At 37.5% G+C, this 21,055-nt stretch overlaps 1 protein-coding gene across 2 annotated transcripts in view; it reads right to left on the bottom strand.

The window, feature by feature from the left end:
- Positions 1-21,055, bottom strand: part of REV3L (REV3 like, DNA directed polymerase zeta catalytic subunit) — a 102,965-nt gene that overhangs the window by 20,515 nt on the left and 61,395 nt on the right. For both annotated transcript variants that reach the window (XM_015858599.2, XM_015858598.2), the window contains exons 13-19: positions 15,149-19,346; positions 13,790-14,769; positions 13,406-13,488; positions 12,078-12,203; positions 10,390-10,582; positions 7,908-8,019; positions 400-515 (exon numbers count right to left, since the gene is read on the bottom strand). In XM_015858599.2, the coding sequence (XP_015714085.1) occupies positions 400-515; positions 7,908-8,019; positions 10,390-10,582; positions 12,078-12,203; positions 13,406-13,488; positions 13,790-14,769; positions 15,149-19,346 (5,808 nt within the window). The remainder of the gene's footprint in view (positions 1-399; positions 516-7,907; positions 8,020-10,389; positions 10,583-12,077; positions 12,204-13,405; positions 13,489-13,789; positions 14,770-15,148; positions 19,347-21,055) is intronic.

Below are 21,055 nucleotides of genomic sequence, written 5' to 3'. Positions count from 1 at the left end.
AGAACCCTGTCAAAAGCAACTTTTGCTGCTGTTTTTCATTTTTTAAAATCTAATCTCCCTTGTCCGCACCTTTTTTTGACAACCGCAAAGAGCTACAGCAAAGTATTTAGTAAATTTTCACTTCATGAAGCCATTGACTATTCTCAGGTCGGTTTATTTTTTCAGCTGTTCACTAATTGTCAAGTATATGGGACATACCCAGAAGTGGAATACACAAGACATTTCAAGATTCAGCAGATATTAAAAACCACTATCTCATTGGTACATTTATTTTTTTTTAAATATAATTATATCTATAACAGAACAGCAACAACATTAAAGAGGCCTATATGAAAAATCACTCTGCATTTTGACTTTTTTTCTATTGCAATTGAACTCAAACCCTATACAGTAACTTACCTGGCACACGAGAAATCATCTGGCATAAATCAACATTTAATGCAGCAGCCCTCTGTAAGAGATAACCCCAGGAATGCATCTGGACTTCATAGCCTAACAAAATGTCTGGGTCATATCTAGAGCAGGGGGGAAAAAAGAAAATGAGCTTCATATTATTTAAGAAAATATTTTCCACGAGCAGAGTATAAACAGGATTTCATTCTAATTATGGTCAAAAAAGGATTTTTATAACATAAAGCTGAAAACAAACAAACAAAAAAATAGAAGAAACACCTTCATTGGGAAAGCAATTTCTTTTATACACACCTATGTTGTTTTAGCCTTTACAAACAAAGAACAAACCTGAAATCTAATAAGAGCTGTATCAAGCATGACTACAAGCTTATTACCTGGCACAATAAAACACAGCCCATTCCTCAACATTTGCTGTACTATTTTTCTCTATAAAATACAATAGAATTTATTACTAGTTTTTTTTGCAAGTATCAGTGTGTCTTGCATACTGCAGTATAATAACTGAAGGACACCTTCTGGTCTAAAGTGATGACTCTTCATAGGGAAAATTAAAACTGACAATTGAATGAGTTGTCAAAATGGCAGCATGGAGAAAAGCAACCTCACATGCCAGATCTACTTAAATACCTCTTTCTTTAAGATCACATTTTTTCTTACTATAAAATACCCAAAAAATACTGCTTTTATGCTGTACCTCATGCCAGGTGGAAAAATATGACTGGGTCAGGTATGGAAGAAAGGAGAGTCAATTTCTGACACAGTAGCTGCCCAGCTTCCAAATTAGGTCTCAGAGATTTGACTAGACATGAGAACAAGCAAGGTGGCTTCAAAGCCAAAGCGCAGGTAGGGGTTGGCTCAGTGGAGCATGCATCACCTACCTTTTAAAAAGGCACTATTAAAAATGGAAGACATTTGAGCAGCTAGTCATTTGCACAAGAGCTTAAGAATGATTTTCTTGAGCTTGGAAGAAAAAGACCAGCCTAAGAAATTTCTGTTCTTTTTATAGCAAAGAAAAAAAAAAAAGGAAAGAAAAAAAGAAGTTTCATCAGGAAGGACAGTTGCTTCAGTTGCTTCTTTCAGTGCAGTTCAGTTGTGAGGTTCAGAATCCCAGCTGGCATGATTCAACACAGCTAAACAATGATAAAAAAGGTAGAGGACTCAACAGTAACCTGAGGGTCCTGCACCACAGTCTATGCTCAACCTCACAGCAGGATGCAGGCTTGCAGACCTTAGGTTATGGGACAAGTAATACAGAATGATTTGAGCTGTGAAGGGAACTCAGAGATCATCTAGTTCTAACTATCCTGTCACAGGCAGGGTTGCCAGCCAATAGATCAGGCTGCCAGAGCCACATCCAACCTGGTCCCGAACGCCTCCATGGATGGGGCATCCACAGCTTCACTGAACAGCCCATTTCAGTGCCTCACCATCCTCTGAGTGAAAAATTTCTTTGTATCTAATCTAATTTATACTGATCTTATCTACGATTAACTACCACTACTACTAAGCAATGATTAGCTGACTGCTTGATATAGGAGTTATCCACACTTCTGCCAGAGATGCTTTTTGTGGAAAAAAAAAAAGGATTTGAATCTTCTTATTCAGCATGAGCATCTCTTTATTACAATTTGGGCTTTTTCATTACCTAGCTAAAGTTGCAAACCCCTTTTCACACCTACTTCCACCTGTGTAGAAATGGCTTTGATAATTCTTTTTTTGCTAGAGCAGAACTACGCTTTTTATTTCTAGCATTCAGGAGATACAAAAAAAGCATATTGTATTTGGGGAATATTTTGTTATTTCCTGTTAATATTAAATTAATGCTTTTTTGTTTCTGGATAAAAGAAATACATCTGAAGTCAAAGAAAAATACTCACTTTTAAATTCCATTCTAACTGTACCCAGTGGTGCAAAACCAAAGCTGCTTGAACTTTTTATGGACAACCAAATGAAATTAGCCTGCAGCTCCTCTCAGTAGCAGAATCACAGTGTCAAAGTGTTATCACCATTTGCACACCAAAATAACACAGTAATTGTGAACGGAGGTTCCAAAACTATAAACTGCCTCCATCTGAGCTTTGAAACCAGAAGGAATTATGCAATGTTCTATATAGTTATACAGCAGACAAAATTTAACAATTGACATTTTCACATTAATTCTTGCTGCTGAACCACTCAGATACCAGCATATCATAAAATGTTGTTTATTATTTAAAATGAAGGAAAGCCTTACAGAAGCTTTACGTTTACGTTCATATTCATTCATATTTGAAACCTGGTTTCACACTGTCCAAAATGGAAAATACTTATAGATTTTAGGCAAGGCAAGAAGTTATCCAGACAGGTTCTGTGACAGATGTATACTTGAGTGAGAAACTTATGAAGAGCTGCTTATGTGGCATGAAAACCATTACTCATTATGCCATGGGTGGCATGTTCCTTTGTGCTAGTTTTGAACAGAAATCAACATGCTGTTAGTAAGTAGCAAGTCACTGTAACTACACTAGTAGCTGCCATCTACCATAAGGGAAGGCTGTTTTGTGTTTTTCCTTGCAGGAATAGTGCTTTACCTCCCTCACTTCCTACTAAGGAGAGGACAAGTTTGATATTTTTCATTCTCCCTTATCACAGTATTTACAGTACACTATCCAATTGGTCTTCATCACCAGCTAAAGCTGTTTTACTAAAGATATCACAACAAGACCAGCTTTTACACCTGCAAGAAACTACCACGTTGTAGCACTGATTTTTGAAAGCTGTTGGCTAGGACTAACATGACAGGAACAAGACATAAGCCTGCCAACATAGTGCTCTTTTGTTACAAGGATGGGCACTGATACCGCTTTGCATGCTGTTGCTAGTCTCTCTGCAAAGATGAAAAGCAGCATTTATACTGGCGGGATTTAAACACGACAGCATTAGCATTCAACTCATACATGCTGCAGAGAGAAGAAATAAGATTATTTTCCTTTCTAGCTAAGTTATATGTGCTGTTATGCCATCTCTTCCACTTTCTCATCTGATAATTTCATGAATGAATTCTAAAGCTCTCAATTATGCCTTCCCTTTTATTATGTGTCTGCTTTTCCTGACTGCTATTTTTCTTCCAGCTATAATTGAGAGAAAAGGGGGGAAAGAAAATTAGGCCAGACCTACAACACAGACAAAAGCAGAATAACTGGTGACTCAAACACATAAGCGAAATCTCTGAAAGCATTTTTCCAGTTTGCTTTGAACAATAAAAATCCATGAAGTTGATAAAGGACATTACACCATTAAGCGGAGATGTCTACAGGAATATTCCACAGAAGATGGTACTAGCCTGGGAAAAGAAGGTTAGATTAACACATCTCTATTTTGTAGTGGGAATGCTGCTAGAGCACTTACAGATGAATAAACATAATGCATTGCAATTAATTCAAAGTTTTAATTTGCACCATGTTTTATAAGATAAACACTACATAGAACATTTAAACACTAAGCAATAACAGCTAATTAAATTACAAATGATTTATCCCCAATATCTTTAAGAAAATCTTACATCTTTATCCTCTTTTTATGATCTTGGCAGAAACTACTTCCATGGGACCAAAGTACGGTGTGTAGCTAATGAGTGTCAAGTAACACTGAATTTTCTACCTTTTTTTCAAGCCCACTGTGTTTCCAAATTCTCTGCATGTCACAGAGATGGGGACTGTGCATTCCCACATAAGCTCCCCAAATATTGCTCCTCTCGTGCTTGCAGGATCAGCTCTTTTCTGCTATTTCATGGCATTTGTACAGAAAAGAGGCATGATTTATACTAAAACTGAAAGAGAGGCCAAGACATTTAATTTCTCTTTCATGGGAATCCACTGCTCCATCAGGCTTGGATATCTCTACTAACTCCTGCCTTTTTCTTTTCTTTCTTTTTTTATTAACATCTCCAAGACAAATCCCTGTAGCATTCCATTTCTCCTCCTTCAACAGGCAGCTTTTCTGTGTTCTGTACTGATTGGTTTAATGGAGCTATATGAACATGTTTATCCGTTTTTCTGCCTTTCGGTTCAGAAAGAGAGGTGATTTTGTTTTACTTTTTTGCAGGCAGGCAGATTTCTTCTGTTTTTCTCCAACACACTGCAGCTGACACCTTCTGATAAAGAGAAGGGCTACTCAGGGAGATTATTCAGGTAGCACCACAGAAACCATTAGCACAGCAGTACAGATTCAGACTCCGTATCAAGACAGAAAACGTACTTCCCCTATGGCAACTCCAAAGAGCCTCATTGGTTCCAGAGGATGGGCGGGACATTGTTTCAGCCGCTTAATGCCAGTTTTGAGCTCAAGTCCTACTTTCTTGTTTACAACCAGAGGACAGCTTACCAAAGGGAAATCTGAATTTATGTAGGAGAAGCTTCCTCTCAAACTGCCCCAAATGAATCAGACAACATCTATCCATTTCATAGAAGAATTGTTAAGCTGGCATTTATTTTACCTAGGTATCTGCTTTGTCTTGTTGGAAAAAGGCTTATCTTGCTGTACTCATTCAGACCTAGCAAACACCTTCACAATGAAAGTGTAACTCAATCAAACTTCAGCTGACCAATCCCACTGAACTTGCTGAAGCAATATTTATTTTCAAGGAACATGTAAAACTGTAACTCAGCTATAAAAAGATTTGGTAGACTCTCTTCATTGAAAAATGGCTAGTAGTACAGCCCAAGGATAAATATGCTTCAAGCACTAAAATCTCACTGATCTATCAACTCTGTCTCAACATTTCCATCTCTCAAAACTGACCAACACACTGTAAAGACTGAATAGGTACTCTGTGTCATTTGTTCGAAGACAAAAAAAAGTAACAACACTTATAGACTTCTGATGGAAAAAGAGTAGAGACTGCTGAGCTAAGTAGTAAAGCAGTTACTTGCTAGGTCATATATAGTGACACATTTCCAGAATCATCTTTTCCTCTCATTACTGTGCTGAAATACTCTAGTACTCTATTCTGAATGTTCTAATATGCTCAACCTGAATATACATCTACTGACAAAAAGTGACAGGATCAGATACTTCTTATGTTCAATAAAGGAGGAGAGGAGAGGGAGAGAGCGAGGAGAGGAGAGGAGAGGAGAGGAGAGGAGAGGAGAGGAGAGGAGAGGAGAGGGAGAGAGGAGGAGGAGAGGAGAGGAGAGGAGAGGAGAGGAAGAGGAGAGGAGAGGAGAGGAGAGGAGAGGAGAGGAGAGGAGAGGAGAGGAGAGGAGAGAGAGGAGAGAGGAGAGGAGAGGGAGGAGGAGGGAGGGAAGGAGAGGAGAGGGAGGAGGAAGGAGAGGAGAGGAGAGGAGAGGAGAGGGAGAGGAGAGGAGAGGAGAGGAGAGGAGAGGAGAGGAGAGGAGAGGAGAGGAGAGGAGAGGAGAGGAGAGGAGAAACAGCCTAAACAGATAAATGAAAGAATGGAACTTGAAACAAATGAGCATGTTCCACAACGTCACATAAATGAAATGAGGGCAAGAATCAGGCCAACTGATAAGAGAATGACTAGAATCAGGAACAAGAATTCTTCAACTGGACTGTATAAGACAACTGCTCTCCCACAGGTGATGTATTCCCTGTTCAGGACACCAGCAAGCTGTTAAGGTCAGTTTCTGGTGTTGCCAATCAAGAACAAGTAGGATATTCTGTCATTCGCTCCAGCCTGATGCATTCATAAGTCCTAAGTGGTAATGCTTTTTGAACACGGCCTGATCATTTCTGTTTTCTTCACCTACCAGTGACCTACTATTAAGTGTACTTAACAGAACAACTAGAGTACTAGTTTGTGCTGGAAGAATCAATTTGAAAACAGCAACAGAAGGTTATATTAGAAATAATTCCCAATGGTGAAAATTTTCCCTAAAGCTGTTTACTTGTTCATTTGCCATTGAGGAAGATTTTTGCAGTCCACTATTTTTTAACCAGAAATTTTACAACACTTTTTTTCTCCAGTTAAAGCTGCTCTGAGACTAAACTTAATTTTTACCTAAGAAATACAAAACATTTACTCTAGCAAATTTTTGTTTTCTCTTTGGCTTAAGCTACAGAAAATAAGAGGGAAAAAGAGCTTCAAACTGCAGATGTAGTGCAAGTTTTTAAAAAAAGTATTTGTAGAAAATGCAGTAGAAGTCTGACTCTTTAGCTTACATTGTATTGAGAGAGGAGGGAAGTAGACAAGAAGAATTATCTAAGATAGCAGTCTCCCTCTCCAAAAACAGATCAAACCTTTTATATCCTGGAAATACAAGTTAACTAAATCAACATTTGAAGTTGTTGAGTCAAAAAGGCATGCTAGCACAGTGTGCAAAGACAAAGAACGTCTCTTAAGAAGAGCTCTGCCAGTCAGCAGCTTGATAAATTCCTTCTTGGAGCACTACAGAAATTGAGTAATGTCTTCAATATGTACATCTGTAGTCTTCTGTTCTTCAGTGATAAATATATGCCCTAACTACTGAATTCTCTCTCCCATGCTTACTCTTTAAATTTCCCCACAACTAATGGAGGGTTTTTGATTCACTGGAAGCTTCTCATTCTTAGTATTTTTCCTAAGTTTGATGGAGCACTAGATTTCCAAGAAAGAGAAAAATAAATTTTTCCTTACCTGAATTTTGTCTTCTCTGAACAAGGATCTGCTGCTCTGTCAGGACCCACCCTGTGTTGGTTGCATTCAGCAACTCTTTTTGTATTCTGGCTTCACGGGGTTGGTCAATGTCTTTCTCATCAGAGGTTTTCTGGTTGGAGAGAGAAAGAATGGCAAATGTACTCTGCCTACTACACATGTTTTTCTTGAGTCTGTATTCCAGCAGGGTGACTCACAGTTTGAATCTGTTTGTCTTTCCTTGTAATGTTATGGCTTTACACCTCTGTCAGCAGAGGAAACGCCTGCAGTTCCACTTGCTGAGGGCTACAAAAAAGGCCTCCCAGCCTTGGTGGAGAGAGGGAAAATCAGCAGTTTTCCAAGTCTGATCGAGCAGGGGATTTTCATTCAGAGAAGACAAAACTAATGAAGGCACTTAATTTTCAACTGCTAGTTACTGTGATTTGTCCACAGTATGTTACAGTATCATGTAGGTTTTTTTCTGCCTTGCCTCAGAGACCCTAAAAAAATTATTCCTAAGGGTTTTCTATAGCTCTCAGCACTATTAATATCTACTGAGAGTTTGACAGAGTGATATGCAATGAACGCTGAGATTAACACAGGAAAGGTTGTTTGTTAAAGAAGATTACCGATATGGCTGATCAGTTTCAAGACTGTAATTCAGCTGCTTAAGAGGATCTGAATGTGCTTGCTGTCAGAGAAAAGGAAAAGCAGAAAAAGTATTTTTATTCAAAAGACCATCATGCTTGTCCACTCTAGAAATAAGCCTTTGAGGGAGACAACAATGACAATAATCAGTATTTGAGAGACTGGCAAGGGCTGAAGGAACTATATCTGCCGTACCAAGCCTGAAAAATAAAAGCAGAACGTACAGATATGCTACCTTTTTACAATATTCACTACTTCCTGGAAAAGAGTTCTTTCATCAGTAGCGTAACTGACTTCTAGTCCTGTAATTCCCGATCTTGTGAGCAAGGGTGCTTGGTCTCTGCTCCCTAGAAAATAAGTAAAACAGATCATTACATTTTAGAAGGAATTCCATCACTTCAGTCAACAGAATATATAATGAACTACAGAGCATTAAACAGAAAATGATGATAATAATACATTCTCTTTTTACCTTTAACATAATTAATTCCACAAACTTATTCTGTTCCTCTTGGGTGGAAAAGTTTTTTCTTTTCACTTGGTAAAATTATATTACAGTAATAATATCACACAAATCTTCCATGTAATTGAATTTGATTCAAAAGAGAAATGTCACCATTTTACACATACAAGAGTTCACTATTGGAACATTATTTTTGAGTAGGAAACATTAAAGCACTATGTGACAGCTTACACAGTATGTATCATACAGTATGTATTTTAATTGCCAGCTTAGCATATTGCTTTGCAATATGCTTTGAAGACTTAAAATGCTATGTAACATTACAGTTTCACTTTATAAACTTCATAAAAGCACACTTCTTAAAAACAATGCTAAGTCACTAATAGAAATGGAAAAACACAAGTAACTCTGCTCACAGTGCAAATTAAGAGTGTCTGCCTTGATAATGTGCGTATAACACCTAAATTCTTATGCACACAGGAGCTGATAAAGAATAATATGCAACACATACACTGTATTTCCATTTTCTCTATACAGTAGATTGTAATATCTGATTAAGGCAACAATCTGGAGTTTTTAAAAAGCATTTGGCTTTGACACAATAAGATCCTGGTAATTAAAAAAGTACCTTTTCAGAAATGAATGTTAAAATGAGTACTGTAATTTGCAAAGCAATAATAAATACAAAATGGGAAAAAAAACTGTATCAATATTGAGTCACTCCACTCAAGGAGTTCTATCCAAGAAAATACTGACAGCTCACACCGCTTAAAGCAAGAAATGTCACATTAACATTTAAACATCATTTCATTTCACTTCACTAATAAAAACAGATCAGAACCTTTCTTCAAAATATTATCGGATATCTTTACAGAAAGCTTTTTCTTGATAATTTAGCAGAGTGGCATGCACCTAGGGAGCCATAGTTTTCTATACTGTGACAAGTCTCACTTAGTAAGTTAATGGAGATAATTTTCCTAAAGATAGTAACAAGCACACATACCAGAATAAACTTCACTGAGAATAGTAAGGACTTAGCATAACATGATAAAACATCTGTAATACTTTGAAAAATAAACTGGTAAAAGAAGGAGCTGTTGCCTTATTGCTGAATTTATTTTTGGCAGGCTTTTGTCAAGACTTTTTAATTTTAGACAGTATTTTGTGGTTTAATACTCTTTAAAATGCCAAAGAAACCCTAAAAGAAAGGACTTTTTATTATTTTTTACTAGCCTAAACCAGTGGTACTCAACCTTTAACAGCTGGAGAGCCACTTCTTTCTTTACTAAATGGAGTTGTAGAGCACCATAAATATCAAGTATCAACAGTGTGACTTTTTTTTTGTTTGTTTTTTTGTTTTTTTATCATGACACTTCAATGTGTGAGGATGCTGCCTCATCATCATCACATATTGATACATCACGACATGACACATCAGCATCCTCTCTCCCAGCAGCATTCTGTCTTCAACCCCTTCTGGCTGCTAAGAAGAAGTGGGGTGGAGGGGCGGAAGGGGCAAAAGGGCGAGTTTTTCCCCATTCTGTCCCAGGGCTGCTGGGTGGGAGGTGATCTCTACTCTTACCTGTGGGGGGATCCCAGCAGCTCCTTTCCTTTCCCCCTATGGGAGGGGAAACTTCAGCGACTCCCACACTGCTGGTCCATTTGCTCAGTGCTCCCCGCGCTGCCTGATAGAGTGGAGCGCCGATCAGATGCCTACATTGCGAGAGCCGCCTGTAGGGCCATGAAGAGCCACATCCGGCTCTAGAGCCACAGGTTGAGTATCACTGGTCTAAACAAAGCCAAAAAGGTACAATAGAATAAGGGCCCCTGTTTAGATCCTGAAAGGATCAGATAAAACCACAAAAATAACCCTTAAGTAAAATATAAAACATACTGTCTTGCTTTTAACATTTTCTAATTGTAGCTATCCAGCAACTTGAGTAGGAAACTAAAGGCAGGTTTTCCTCTTTATACCTTCAGAACACTGCAGGAGCTTGTCCACAAGCATGCAGACAGATGTATTTCGAATATGTTTATGTTATTTCTGACTTACAGCCCATGCAATGGTTCTTCAGAAGATATAAGCAGGAAAACTCTATGTTTAATATGGCCATTCATCCAACAGTCAACACGACAAAATTAAATGAGCTAAGCAGCAATATAGACACTCTATTATATTTTGCTTGCTACTGTTTGATTATTATGAAATAAGTATTTTTGTAAAGTATGTTAAAAAAAAAAAAGAAAGAAGAACCTTGGCTGGAGAGTGTCCTGTCACTATCAATCACTATAGCGCCAGTGATTTCTTTTTTATCAGTATTTGGAAGTGCCGTGTCTGATGAGATGCAATAGAATAAAGCACAGATCGGATCAAACTCTGGGTCTGGTTCCAAATCTCGTCTGGTTCGAGCATGTAACTCCATACTGATGAGGGTAAGGTGTTGGACCTACCAACGAACAAATACAACGAATTAGTGTGTTTTGGACCTTTCTTAAAAATAAATAAATAAATAATGACAATAATAATTTATTAATGCAAATGAGCTAACTGTAGACACTTACATGGTCATTCTAACTAAGAGATCATATTTGGAAATAATTAGAAGCGATTAAACAGGCATCTCTGGATCTTATTTTTTGCTAAAAACCCAACATCTTACAAGTAAATTAACCGCTTAAAGCACATTTATACTCAATTATTCAACACAAGTTTCTGACTACTATCTTCTTCTCTCAAAAGCAAATACAATAAGTAGAAATGCTCAACGTCAGCAATTATTAAATTCTTTAAGTATTTTCAAACAGCTCTGTATATTGAGCTGAATTCAGTTTCCAAACTCATCAGAGACAAACAGCACCACTGTTAGTCTTTATTTTCCTTTTCTTCCCTTGCCCAAGACTGGCAAACAGACATGAAGACTCAGTCACTTACAGGGGAGCATGAAGAATACTAATCTCTCCCTTCACTTGCATTAATGAAATTCTGCATCATATCGCTTTACCTTTGTGTAAAATAGTTTGTATTATGAAACACTCACAACAGTACCTAATACCATCTTGTTTCTGTGCTGTCTTGCTTAATATAGCTGATAAACTAGACTAATGAGTCAATTGGAGGGATTACTAGGGAAAAGTTACAAACATGCCTGAGTAAGCAAGCTGCCCTGAGGGCTCTAGATTTGGTCATGCATCAGTGAAACAGAACTGTACTATCAAGCTGCATCTCCACTTCCTGTAATATCATTAGTTTCTTGTTTCTCTTATGTCATCTACTTAGCACATAAAACTCTCCTGAATTTGTCTGTAAGCTGGTTGACAGCTAACTCTAAGCCATGGGAGAACTGACTAATAGGAAGGAAACACATGCCAGCCAGCCAGCAGCCAAATATACTAGTACTGTATTCGCATTGCATCCCCTTCTCCAGCACTAACTTTGTTCTCTCTTCTCAGACCAACCACTGACATACATGAAATACATTGAAACACTCTTTGAGATACCTACCACCCTGACAAATGCAGAAGAAACTGGCTAGCAGATTCAGACCTTACCATGTAGAGATTTGGAGAGGGACTCACTAACATTAAGTCTGATGCCTCCCTTCATAAGGAAATGATCCGTGAAAGTTATAATCAACTAGTCTTTGCAGTAATATTTTTATACAAAACCCTGCTATTTCCCCCTCTTGATCCTTCCCTTGGTGTTTGTTTAAAGGACGTTTTACCATCTTCTCCATAAAATATTGTGAAATTTAGTTCAATAGTATCAAATAAAGGTAACTGAAAATCAAGCTAAAATAGTAGAGCAACTACAGCTGCACACAGCACACAGTGACTAATCTTAAATCAGGCAGGGACCAAGGAGGAAAGGTTTTAAAATACTGCCATTATGAAACTAGTTTGATAAACTCTCACTTTATAAAATCATGTATAACAATACGTTACCTCATGTAAAGATTTTGCTTCTTGCAGGTTTTGCACACTGACTTTAAAACCGTAAGTGTTATTTAAAGATGGTCCTTCAATCTGAGAAGTCTCTCTCTTTGGAGCACCAAGGGCAACAAACTGATTCTATTGAACAATAACAAAAAAAAACAACCTTCACATAAAAATACTGAAAAAACTAGAGATAGCTAAATTAACACACAGTGTTGCCAGAATTAAATGAAAATTTACTGAAAAAACTAGAGATAGCTAAATTAACACACAGTGTTGCCAGAATTAAATGAAAATTTATCAATAAAAGTACAAATGCCACAATTCAACTACTAAATGTAAGCTTTTACTAGCCTGCTATTTTTTTCAGCAGGAAAACTGAAACTGGAATAATCTTAATGAAACCTCATAGTAAATCAAAAGGCAGTTTAAAATGCCTTAAAAAAGATATATATATATATATATGCATATATATATATCTTATATATACACATATATAAAAGAGATGTATTTATCATATTGGCTCTCTTAGAAGGCTGGAGACAGGGAAACCAACAAGTCTCTGTTTGCTTTTGACCAACAATGCATCACAATACCCTGCATCACTCACCACTTTGTAAAGGCACTAAATCTAGAGTACATTTGCCCACTTGAACCAGGCAAATACCAGTACAATAAGAACAAAGAAGATTATTGAATCAGATCCATGATGCTCCTATTCCATTATTCTGTTTCCAATAGGGGAGTGGAAATGCTCTTCATAGAAAACATGTGAGTGATCAAATTTACACCATCAGTTTCCTTTCTACTCTCTCAGTGTAGTAGTGCCATTTATAGATCATTTACATTTTCAGAAAATGCCTAAGACATTGTCTGAAAACCAGCATAAACACATGGGGACACACAAATAAATACATGTTTTATATACATATAAGGAAAATAGCAACAGAACTTAAAAAAGTATGCAATAACCTAAACAGCAACACAACATTCTTAGATGGTCTGTTTCATCAGTGCTTCACTACCCTATAATAGAGAACACACTGTCAAAATCCAAGGTTTTTTTTTTTTCTTCCTGCAAGTTAAACTGACTTCTTCCTAACTCTGAGTGGATACTGACTCTACAGCAATCACACTCTATCCTTTCAAATATATTTTCCAGATCTTAACAGCAAAAGAAAAAATAAAACCAACGCTGAATAAATTTTGAAAACAAAGTTCTGAAAGAAAATGAGTTAGAGCTACCCGCTTAAGAGAAAGATTATTAATGAGAAAGAGAATGGAAACGTAAGCGTAGCATGACACGAAAAAAACCTGCATGTAAAATCTTTATTTACCTTCATTTGTGTGGTTAGAAGTACTCTTCGAAGACCTTCAGTATTAATTCCTCTCTTATGACACAGTTTCTGGGCTTTTGGTTCTATAAACACATAGGAGCAAAAAACTGTTTAGCCTCAGTAGCACTGTCCAAACATTAAGCAATATGCTGCAAACAATCAGAGGTGCTTGTTTTAACGTTATCAAAATATATTTATATATAATCAAAAATAACATTATTCTCTCTCCAATCCGAGGCAGAACTATTACAATGTGATATTTGTGGACATTTAGAAATGCACTATACAAGGCCAATTATTTACCAAATCTGACATTGTTATCTTGAGTATCGCAAAGTTATTTACACTGCACTATGTATCATTAAGATCACTTAATAGATTTACCTGTTGATAAAGGAGTAAACCCAAGAACTTCATGAATTCCATCGTGATTTTTTCTCTGTGTGATGGGTGTACTATGTAAGCAAATGGATTCAGAGTTTCCAGGATCTACATTAAGTAGAAGTGGAGATGTGTCAAAGGCCATCTTAATGTCCTCTTGGGTGGACGGAGAATTCTGTGTGCTTCCAACAGGTGCTACATCATTTTCTTCAACAGAAGACAATACAACATCCTGACTTTTCCACTCTGCATCTTCATTGGACTGCTTGGGATCTGGAGATGCTACTTGTTGCCAAGGTGGAAGCACCGGAGAATCTGGTGAACTGTAATTGACATAATAGTCTTCTTCCTCCTCTTCCTTATCACGTTCTAGAGCTGAAGCAGTAAGTGTCTTGCTTTCGGATGTAGTTTCATTTGAGTCTATGTCACTTTTAATATTTATAGAAGCTCCTATAGTACTTACAGGCTTGTCACAGGTTTCCTTGGTTTGTGCTTTTGTAGTATCTGCCACAGAAGTGGGATAACCCTTTGTAGGCCCTATAGGTCTTTCATCTTCCAGGCTTGACAAATTTAAATCTTTAGCTGCTTTTACTACTTCTACAGATTTCTCTCCAGACAATATTGTGGAGCCAAAATTCTCAGCTGCCTTTTCCAGCTCAGCAGGATGATTCTTAGGCAATTTCTTGAAATGTTCATACTCTTCTTTGGCATGAAGCCATATCTGAACTTGTTGCTGGCTTGGAGCACACTTGCATGGCATTATAACAATTTTTTTGTCTTTGCTAGTTTTATGGCTATTACCTTCTCTTTTATTAGCAGCAGAGTGACCATAACGGGGAGGTGACCCTGGTCTAGGACCTTCAGTCATTGCTGAAAATGCAGTCTTCCAGAGTCGTAGCCCTTCTAATGAGAAGTCTCCCTCAAACTCAAGCAGGTCATTTGGAAGCCTAGTTTCTACAGTGAGAAGCCGTCCTCCAATCTCCCTGAAAAGAAAACAGTTTGAATTATTGCTTTGCTCTTAAGTGCATTGTGCAGGCAGTTTTTAAGACTATACACTAGCAGTGTTCAGCTAACTAGTCTTCTCACAATACAATTCCTGTGGGCAGTATTCATCTTTTACAAAGCAAGCAGGCGTACTTTCATTTACTACAATAATATCAAGCAATAAAAAAAGAAAGTGTCATGAATGAAGAAGGGTATTTGCAGGGGAAGTATAGTAATTTTCAGCTTCAAACATGCATATAACAGATGGAATCTTTCATGCAGCTGTGTCACATAACAGCAAAAAAATTGTTTACAGGAATAAATTAAACTTAATATAATTACAAGCATATGTAGACAGAAATGCCTTTAAAACAGTACCTTGGTTTTTCTGGAGCATCAGAAGGATTACTGCAAAATGGTTCCTGATAAACTGTTTCTGTGAGATCATGATCCAGCAAAGTTGCCATGATTTCTTCACGACTGGGTGGGGACATAAGCGGCTTAAGAATGTGAGCAGTACGAGGTGTAAAACTTCCATTTTTTGACTGTGAGGGAGAGCTGGTGGATCTTGGTGAACTATCTGGAGTCGGAGTTAATGCTTCGTTGTTTCTTGAAACATATAATTCTAAATCTTCAGAGGCTGCATCTATGAGTTCACCATCAGGAGAAGACAGTACAGATGTAAAAGAGGTATTAACTGAATCAAGTGGTTGACAGGGTTCAAAAGTGGTTTCTTTTCTAATGTGGCTTTGAATCCAATCTGTGCTGGTTGGCTGAGGAAGGTTAAGAAATCTCTCTTTATTTACTGCGTTTCTAGCCAATTTAAATTTCTCATTTAGACAGACCTCTGTCTCTTGTGTACAAGAGGTATCAACAGAGTTAGATCTAGAAGTTGAAGGATGAACGTTTTTCCTCCGTTGGCTATGGCAGTGGTTCTCATTACTATCCAGGGAGGTCTTCTCAAAAAGCTCAGGGCTCAGAGAACCAGGTCTTATCCACTTGCTTGTGCTTGAAGAATGCTGTTTTTCTTCATCAGCTTTTTGGTCATTACGACATAGAAAGTCATTTTCTGTTGTTTGTACAGAACCAAGATCTTGAACTGCATCACTCAAAAATTTTTGGGGCAAATTTTGATCTGCTGGGACAAACTGGCTTGCAGAGTAAAAACTGCAAAATCCAGTTTGCCCTATAGAATTAATATCAAAGTTGTAATTGTGGTCTGGCGATAAGCTGTCTTCAAGGGAGTAACAGCTTTCAAAACCAGGGTCTGAAAAAAATATAGGGCTATCATCAGACACAGAATGATCAGCATGACTAGTGACCTGTTGGCTTAAAGACTCCATTTTTGAAAGTTTGGGTGTTTTTTCTTTAGGTTTTGTATTCCTGGGAGTACGTGGTTTCCTAGGTGTGGCTGACCGTGACCTTTTGATTGCTTTGTTCTGTTCAGGAGGGCATGGGGTACCTTTGCTTAGCTGTGCTTTAACTGGTAATGGTTCTTGTGTAGCATTTGCATTCTGAGCTTTCTGTTGCCTCTTCTGAAGCAACTCTTTCAAAACAGCCAGGCCAGACTGTCCTTCACTAAATGCTGACGGGGCCACTATAGTCCTGTTCTTATATTGGGAAATGGGTTTTGGTTGTGTCGTTGTTTCTGGCAGAGACTTCTGTTTTACAGTTTCAGGTTTAAAATGCGACATTTCCAAAATAAATCCTCTCTGTTTTTGATCCCAATTTAGTTGTTTCACTGGACTCTTCAAAGAGGTTACAAAACAGTTCTTAGGCAACTGAAGAGGCCCCGGACTTTCCTCAGATGACTTAGGAACAGAATTAGAAGGATCAGAATGCTTGGATGCCTCTGGTATACAAAAAATCTGCTGCTGATTATTGTCTTTACAATGCAAATAGCTAGTGGAATGCAACTGATCCACCTTCATTGAGTCTGAAGACTCACGAGCTTCACTTAATTTCCCAGCTGATGGTAAATACCTGTGTTGCAAATTTTTTATCTCTTCTGCTTTTACAAGGGTCTTATCTTTAGAGATGCACACATTCTGTGTTACCTGAGTTGAGTGATTAGATGAGTCAAATATGTTTTTAACAAGAGCAGATTCCTTCATTCTAAATACAGCACTTTGAGTCCTGGGCCTTTGAGAGCTCACTTTCAGTACTTCTCTTCCGGATGCCACAGAAGTTGATGTGAGAGATGAATGAGGGTCTTCTCGTGGAGCAGGCAAACACTGTGCATCTAAAGGCTTATCAACTTCCATCAATGAATGAAAACAGTCTGATGAATTACCTTGTGTATCAGCTGCTGAGGGAAATGGTGCTGATGGCAGATACCCTGCTGTAAAGCCAGGAAGAGGACCATCTCTCCGATGATGAAGCGGCTGCGAGTTGTAAGACATCTCAGGCAGATCTTGATGTTTCAGCACAAACTTCACTTCTGTGGTTGAATGATTATTTCCTTTTTCATCTTTAAAAACCATGCGTTTTCTTGAGGACATTTTTTCTGTTGTTTTCTGTCTTTGTTTCGTTCTAGGCTTCTTCTTTCCATCATCTGCTGTTTTATCACTCTGATTCATCTTTTTCTTTTTCTTTGTAGATACAGTGGGGCTAGCAAATTTCTTTTTACATTTCTTAACCTGAGTTTTTGCTCGACTATTTTTTCCTACATTAGAATTAACAGTCCTGTTGTTGTACATACTACCCCTACTATGTAAAGCTTCTCTGTCCAGGTTGGTCAAAATTTCTTCTGCTTTTGGATCAGTGGGAGACCAGCAGCGAGGTGGCGATGTGTTTACTGGGCTTGTGCTTCTCTCAGAAAGAAAACCTAATTTAGACATAACATCACTATAGTTATAGTCACAGTCTTCAGCTTCAGCATTATAGGATGGTGAAGGAGGAGAAAGAATTGTGTGAGTCCTTTTCCTGAAAGATAAAGTTCTTTTAATATTATTTTTACTACCTGTTCTTTGCAGTTTTCCAGCTTTTTTCTTGGTTGACTTATGTTTCGCTTTTCTTTTGTGACTTTTCTTTGGTGTTAGTGGATAAATAGGATATTTGGTTGCAGGAGAGTCAGGAACTTTTGGCCAAAAGTCTTTTAAAGGTGCAAGCTTTCTATATAAATTCATCTTTTCTTCTGTGAGTACCACTCTTTCCTCAGTAGAATCTACTTTCCCTAGTTTAACAAGCATATTTTTTCTCCCTCTAAATCTATTGATGATAATATATTTAATAATAACAGGTGGCAGTTTTTTAGAAAGTCTTCTACGTTTTCGAGACTTCTGAGACCCATCCAAACTTTCAACACTATCTATTGGTTGAGGTAGATTAATTTTTGAGTTGTGTGCGACAAAGCTTGATTCACTGTCTTCAGTCTCATAATTTACCTTTCGTTTAGTTCGGAGTGTGTATTTATTTCCACATAATCCAAACGACTGCTCAGTTTCAAGAGATCCATCTCCCATCTGGCAGTCAGTACAATGAGCAGTACTTGTAGGCATTTTGTTTTCAAAAGCCTCAAGAGGAACTTGGACTAAGTCGCTAGGTAAAGCACTATCCTTATCAGGAATATTACTACAAGCATTACCTTGTGTATAGCAGCTTTCCTTCACTGATACAACATCACTCACAGTTGCGGGCTCCTGATGATTGATAAAACTATATTTCTTTTTATTCAGCTTCAACCTGGACTGTTTGTTGCCTTGGTGTAATTTATACGTCACAGGAGCTAACTTTTGTGGTCGGCTAAGACAGTTTGAAAGAACAACACTAGGAAAGAACATATAATGTGCTGCTTGTTGACTGAGACTTGGCTTTTCTGCTTTATGCTCCTGAAATTCTTCATACCTAATTTTAAGCTTATTAAGGCCACCTTCATCAGTGTTGTTTTCAAGTGAATGAACAACAGTTCGGCTGCCTCCTGAACAGGACACCAATTCACAATTTTCTGTAACTGTTGCTGGAAAAAAACTATTTATACTTGCGCTGCTGGCTTTTTCATTTAGTTCAGAGGATATTTTACCTTTGGAGTGGCCAGAGTGGCTCAAATCAGAAAAGTTAAAAGAATTTTTATTCAATATGCTGTCACCAATGTGGCGGCCCACGTGCATAAAAGAGACATCCTTCTCAGTCTTTCTGATGCTAGTATACTTCCTGCTAGGTATCTGTCTGCTGACTGATGAAATATCATCTTCATACTCAAAAATATTATTTTCACATGAAGGAACTGGGAGAGTATCTTTCTTGTTACTCTCTTTATGTGAATTTTCTGCATGGGTACTATTGCTGAATGATGTTGGGTACTTTGCTGTGTAAGTGCTTTCTTTTGTAAGAGAATGAACTGAAAGTTCAGGTCTTGTTTCTGTGTTTGGTTGCGAGAGGTCTTCTACTAAATCTTCGTTATTCAAAACGTGGTTAGAAAGGGCACTTGTGTGTTTACACTGAAAAGTAATTTTAGCAGAAGACGGGGGTTCTAGCGTAGCAGCATCTTTGTGAAAGATTGAGGTCTTTACAGACATTTTGCTTGTTGCAATGACGGAGGAGTGAGTTCGAGAACTTTCATTATTCAAAGGATTGTCTGAAATGGAAGACAAGCAATTTTACTCTAGTTTTCCTGTAAAAAAAGAATAACTAAGCTATTAATTATTTTAATGATATTTTCACAATAGCCCCCCCATACCAGAACAGTACTCTTCTAACTCACATTCCAATTATGATCATGACAACTACAGGCTCCAAGTACATGAGTTACTTTATCAAAATTACATCATTAATACATTTGTGTCTTAAGATATTCTGTCAGTTACTTATAAATTAAGGACTTGAATACATTTCCCATAGATTTCTCAATGATTTGCTTAGAGAAAACTTCAGAAATCATTTTCAGAAAGCTAAATACAAAGACATTAACTTTTAAAAAAGCTTGTATCCTGCTTTGTCCCTGAGAAGCATGCATGCTTCCTGCTTCTGAAAAGGAAAATAACATACAGGCAAAGTATGATCTTACAACAGCAAGGGCTTTGTATCAACCATCCTGTGCAATAAGTGTAAGACAGTTTGCTGTACTTTTAAAGCAGAGCAGTCCAACACCCATTCAGGTGTGTATATGAGGAGCTTGCTCCATTTAGTTAGATCATGAATTCATACCCATGATTACTATTTCCACAAAGTTCTACAACCAGCACACGCTGAGGTACTTGTGCAGTGAAGACTCATGGTGTGATAAATAGGACTATTTCTCTCTTCCATTGTTACTTTCACTACATTTACTGCAGGATAAGTGTGTGCAGACACCTGGTAAGTAACACATTAACAACTACTCTGCAGTAATCGTGTGCTTTTCTTAACTACAGTGAGCACCAAGCAACTTCAAGGAGTTTATTCCACTCCAGAGACAGATACTATAGAGCTGGGGACACGTGTTGGTTTGTTCATGTGTCCAAACCTCCAGATGAAATACTGAAGGGGAACATGAGTTATGAAATGTGCTGTACGACTTGAAAGTATGTGTTGCAAACTGTTGTACTATGTGGGATATCCTTTAAGCTTTCACCTTTTAAGTCTAAACCAATTTGAAGATTATCCAAGATTCATAGTGCCCTCACCTTCACAATTTATTTGTAGCCAGATGAAAAAAAGAAAAAAAAAGAAAGTCTCAATCTGTTTCTAATAACATTTTCTAATGCAAACCCAGACTCACTGAGCTGTGAAACACAGCTGGGAGGTACAGCCTGTGATTCTTTGGGTGTAGGAGGAAGCATTTACACAAAGAATGAGGATGATTAATGGAGGACGGAGAAAATGGGAGTTCAGTGAAATGTCAAGTGAACATTTGGAAGATACCTGATTATTCACATATGAAAATTGCAAAAATACTTATAAATCAGTCAGATGTTACAGACTCTGACATTCATGTGTGGAGAAACTTTTTTTTTCCCTTCTTTTTTAAAAAAATTCTCCTGTTTTAAGAAGGGTATGCAGTAGAAGTTATTTTATGTTTGATTAAATGAGAATAAGCCTATTTTAAGAGGACTTTCTTTTTCTCCATGTGAGTAATAAAAATATTTGAAATATTCTACAGTTTAAATGGTTTTACAAGATACAGTCTCATTAGCCAGAAGCATCTCTTTTTATAGGAAGTTACAAAGTACTGCAAATAAGGAAATTACAATTGTGTATTTTGCAAGAAGTCATATGAGTAGTACATCAAGTAATGTATTAGCCTTGCCATTTATACTTACAAAAGCAAAGGATAAAAAAACTATGCTTGAAACAGCAATCATGAAA

The sequence above is a fragment of the Coturnix japonica genome, chromosome 3 (assembly GCF_001577835.2).
Source record: "Coturnix japonica isolate 7356 chromosome 3, Coturnix japonica 2.1, whole genome shotgun sequence".
NCBI lineage: Eukaryota > Metazoa > Chordata > Aves > Galliformes > Phasianidae > Coturnix > Coturnix japonica.
The sequence above is the reverse complement of the archived record's forward strand: the minus strand, read 5'-3'. Positions and strand labels throughout refer to the sequence as shown.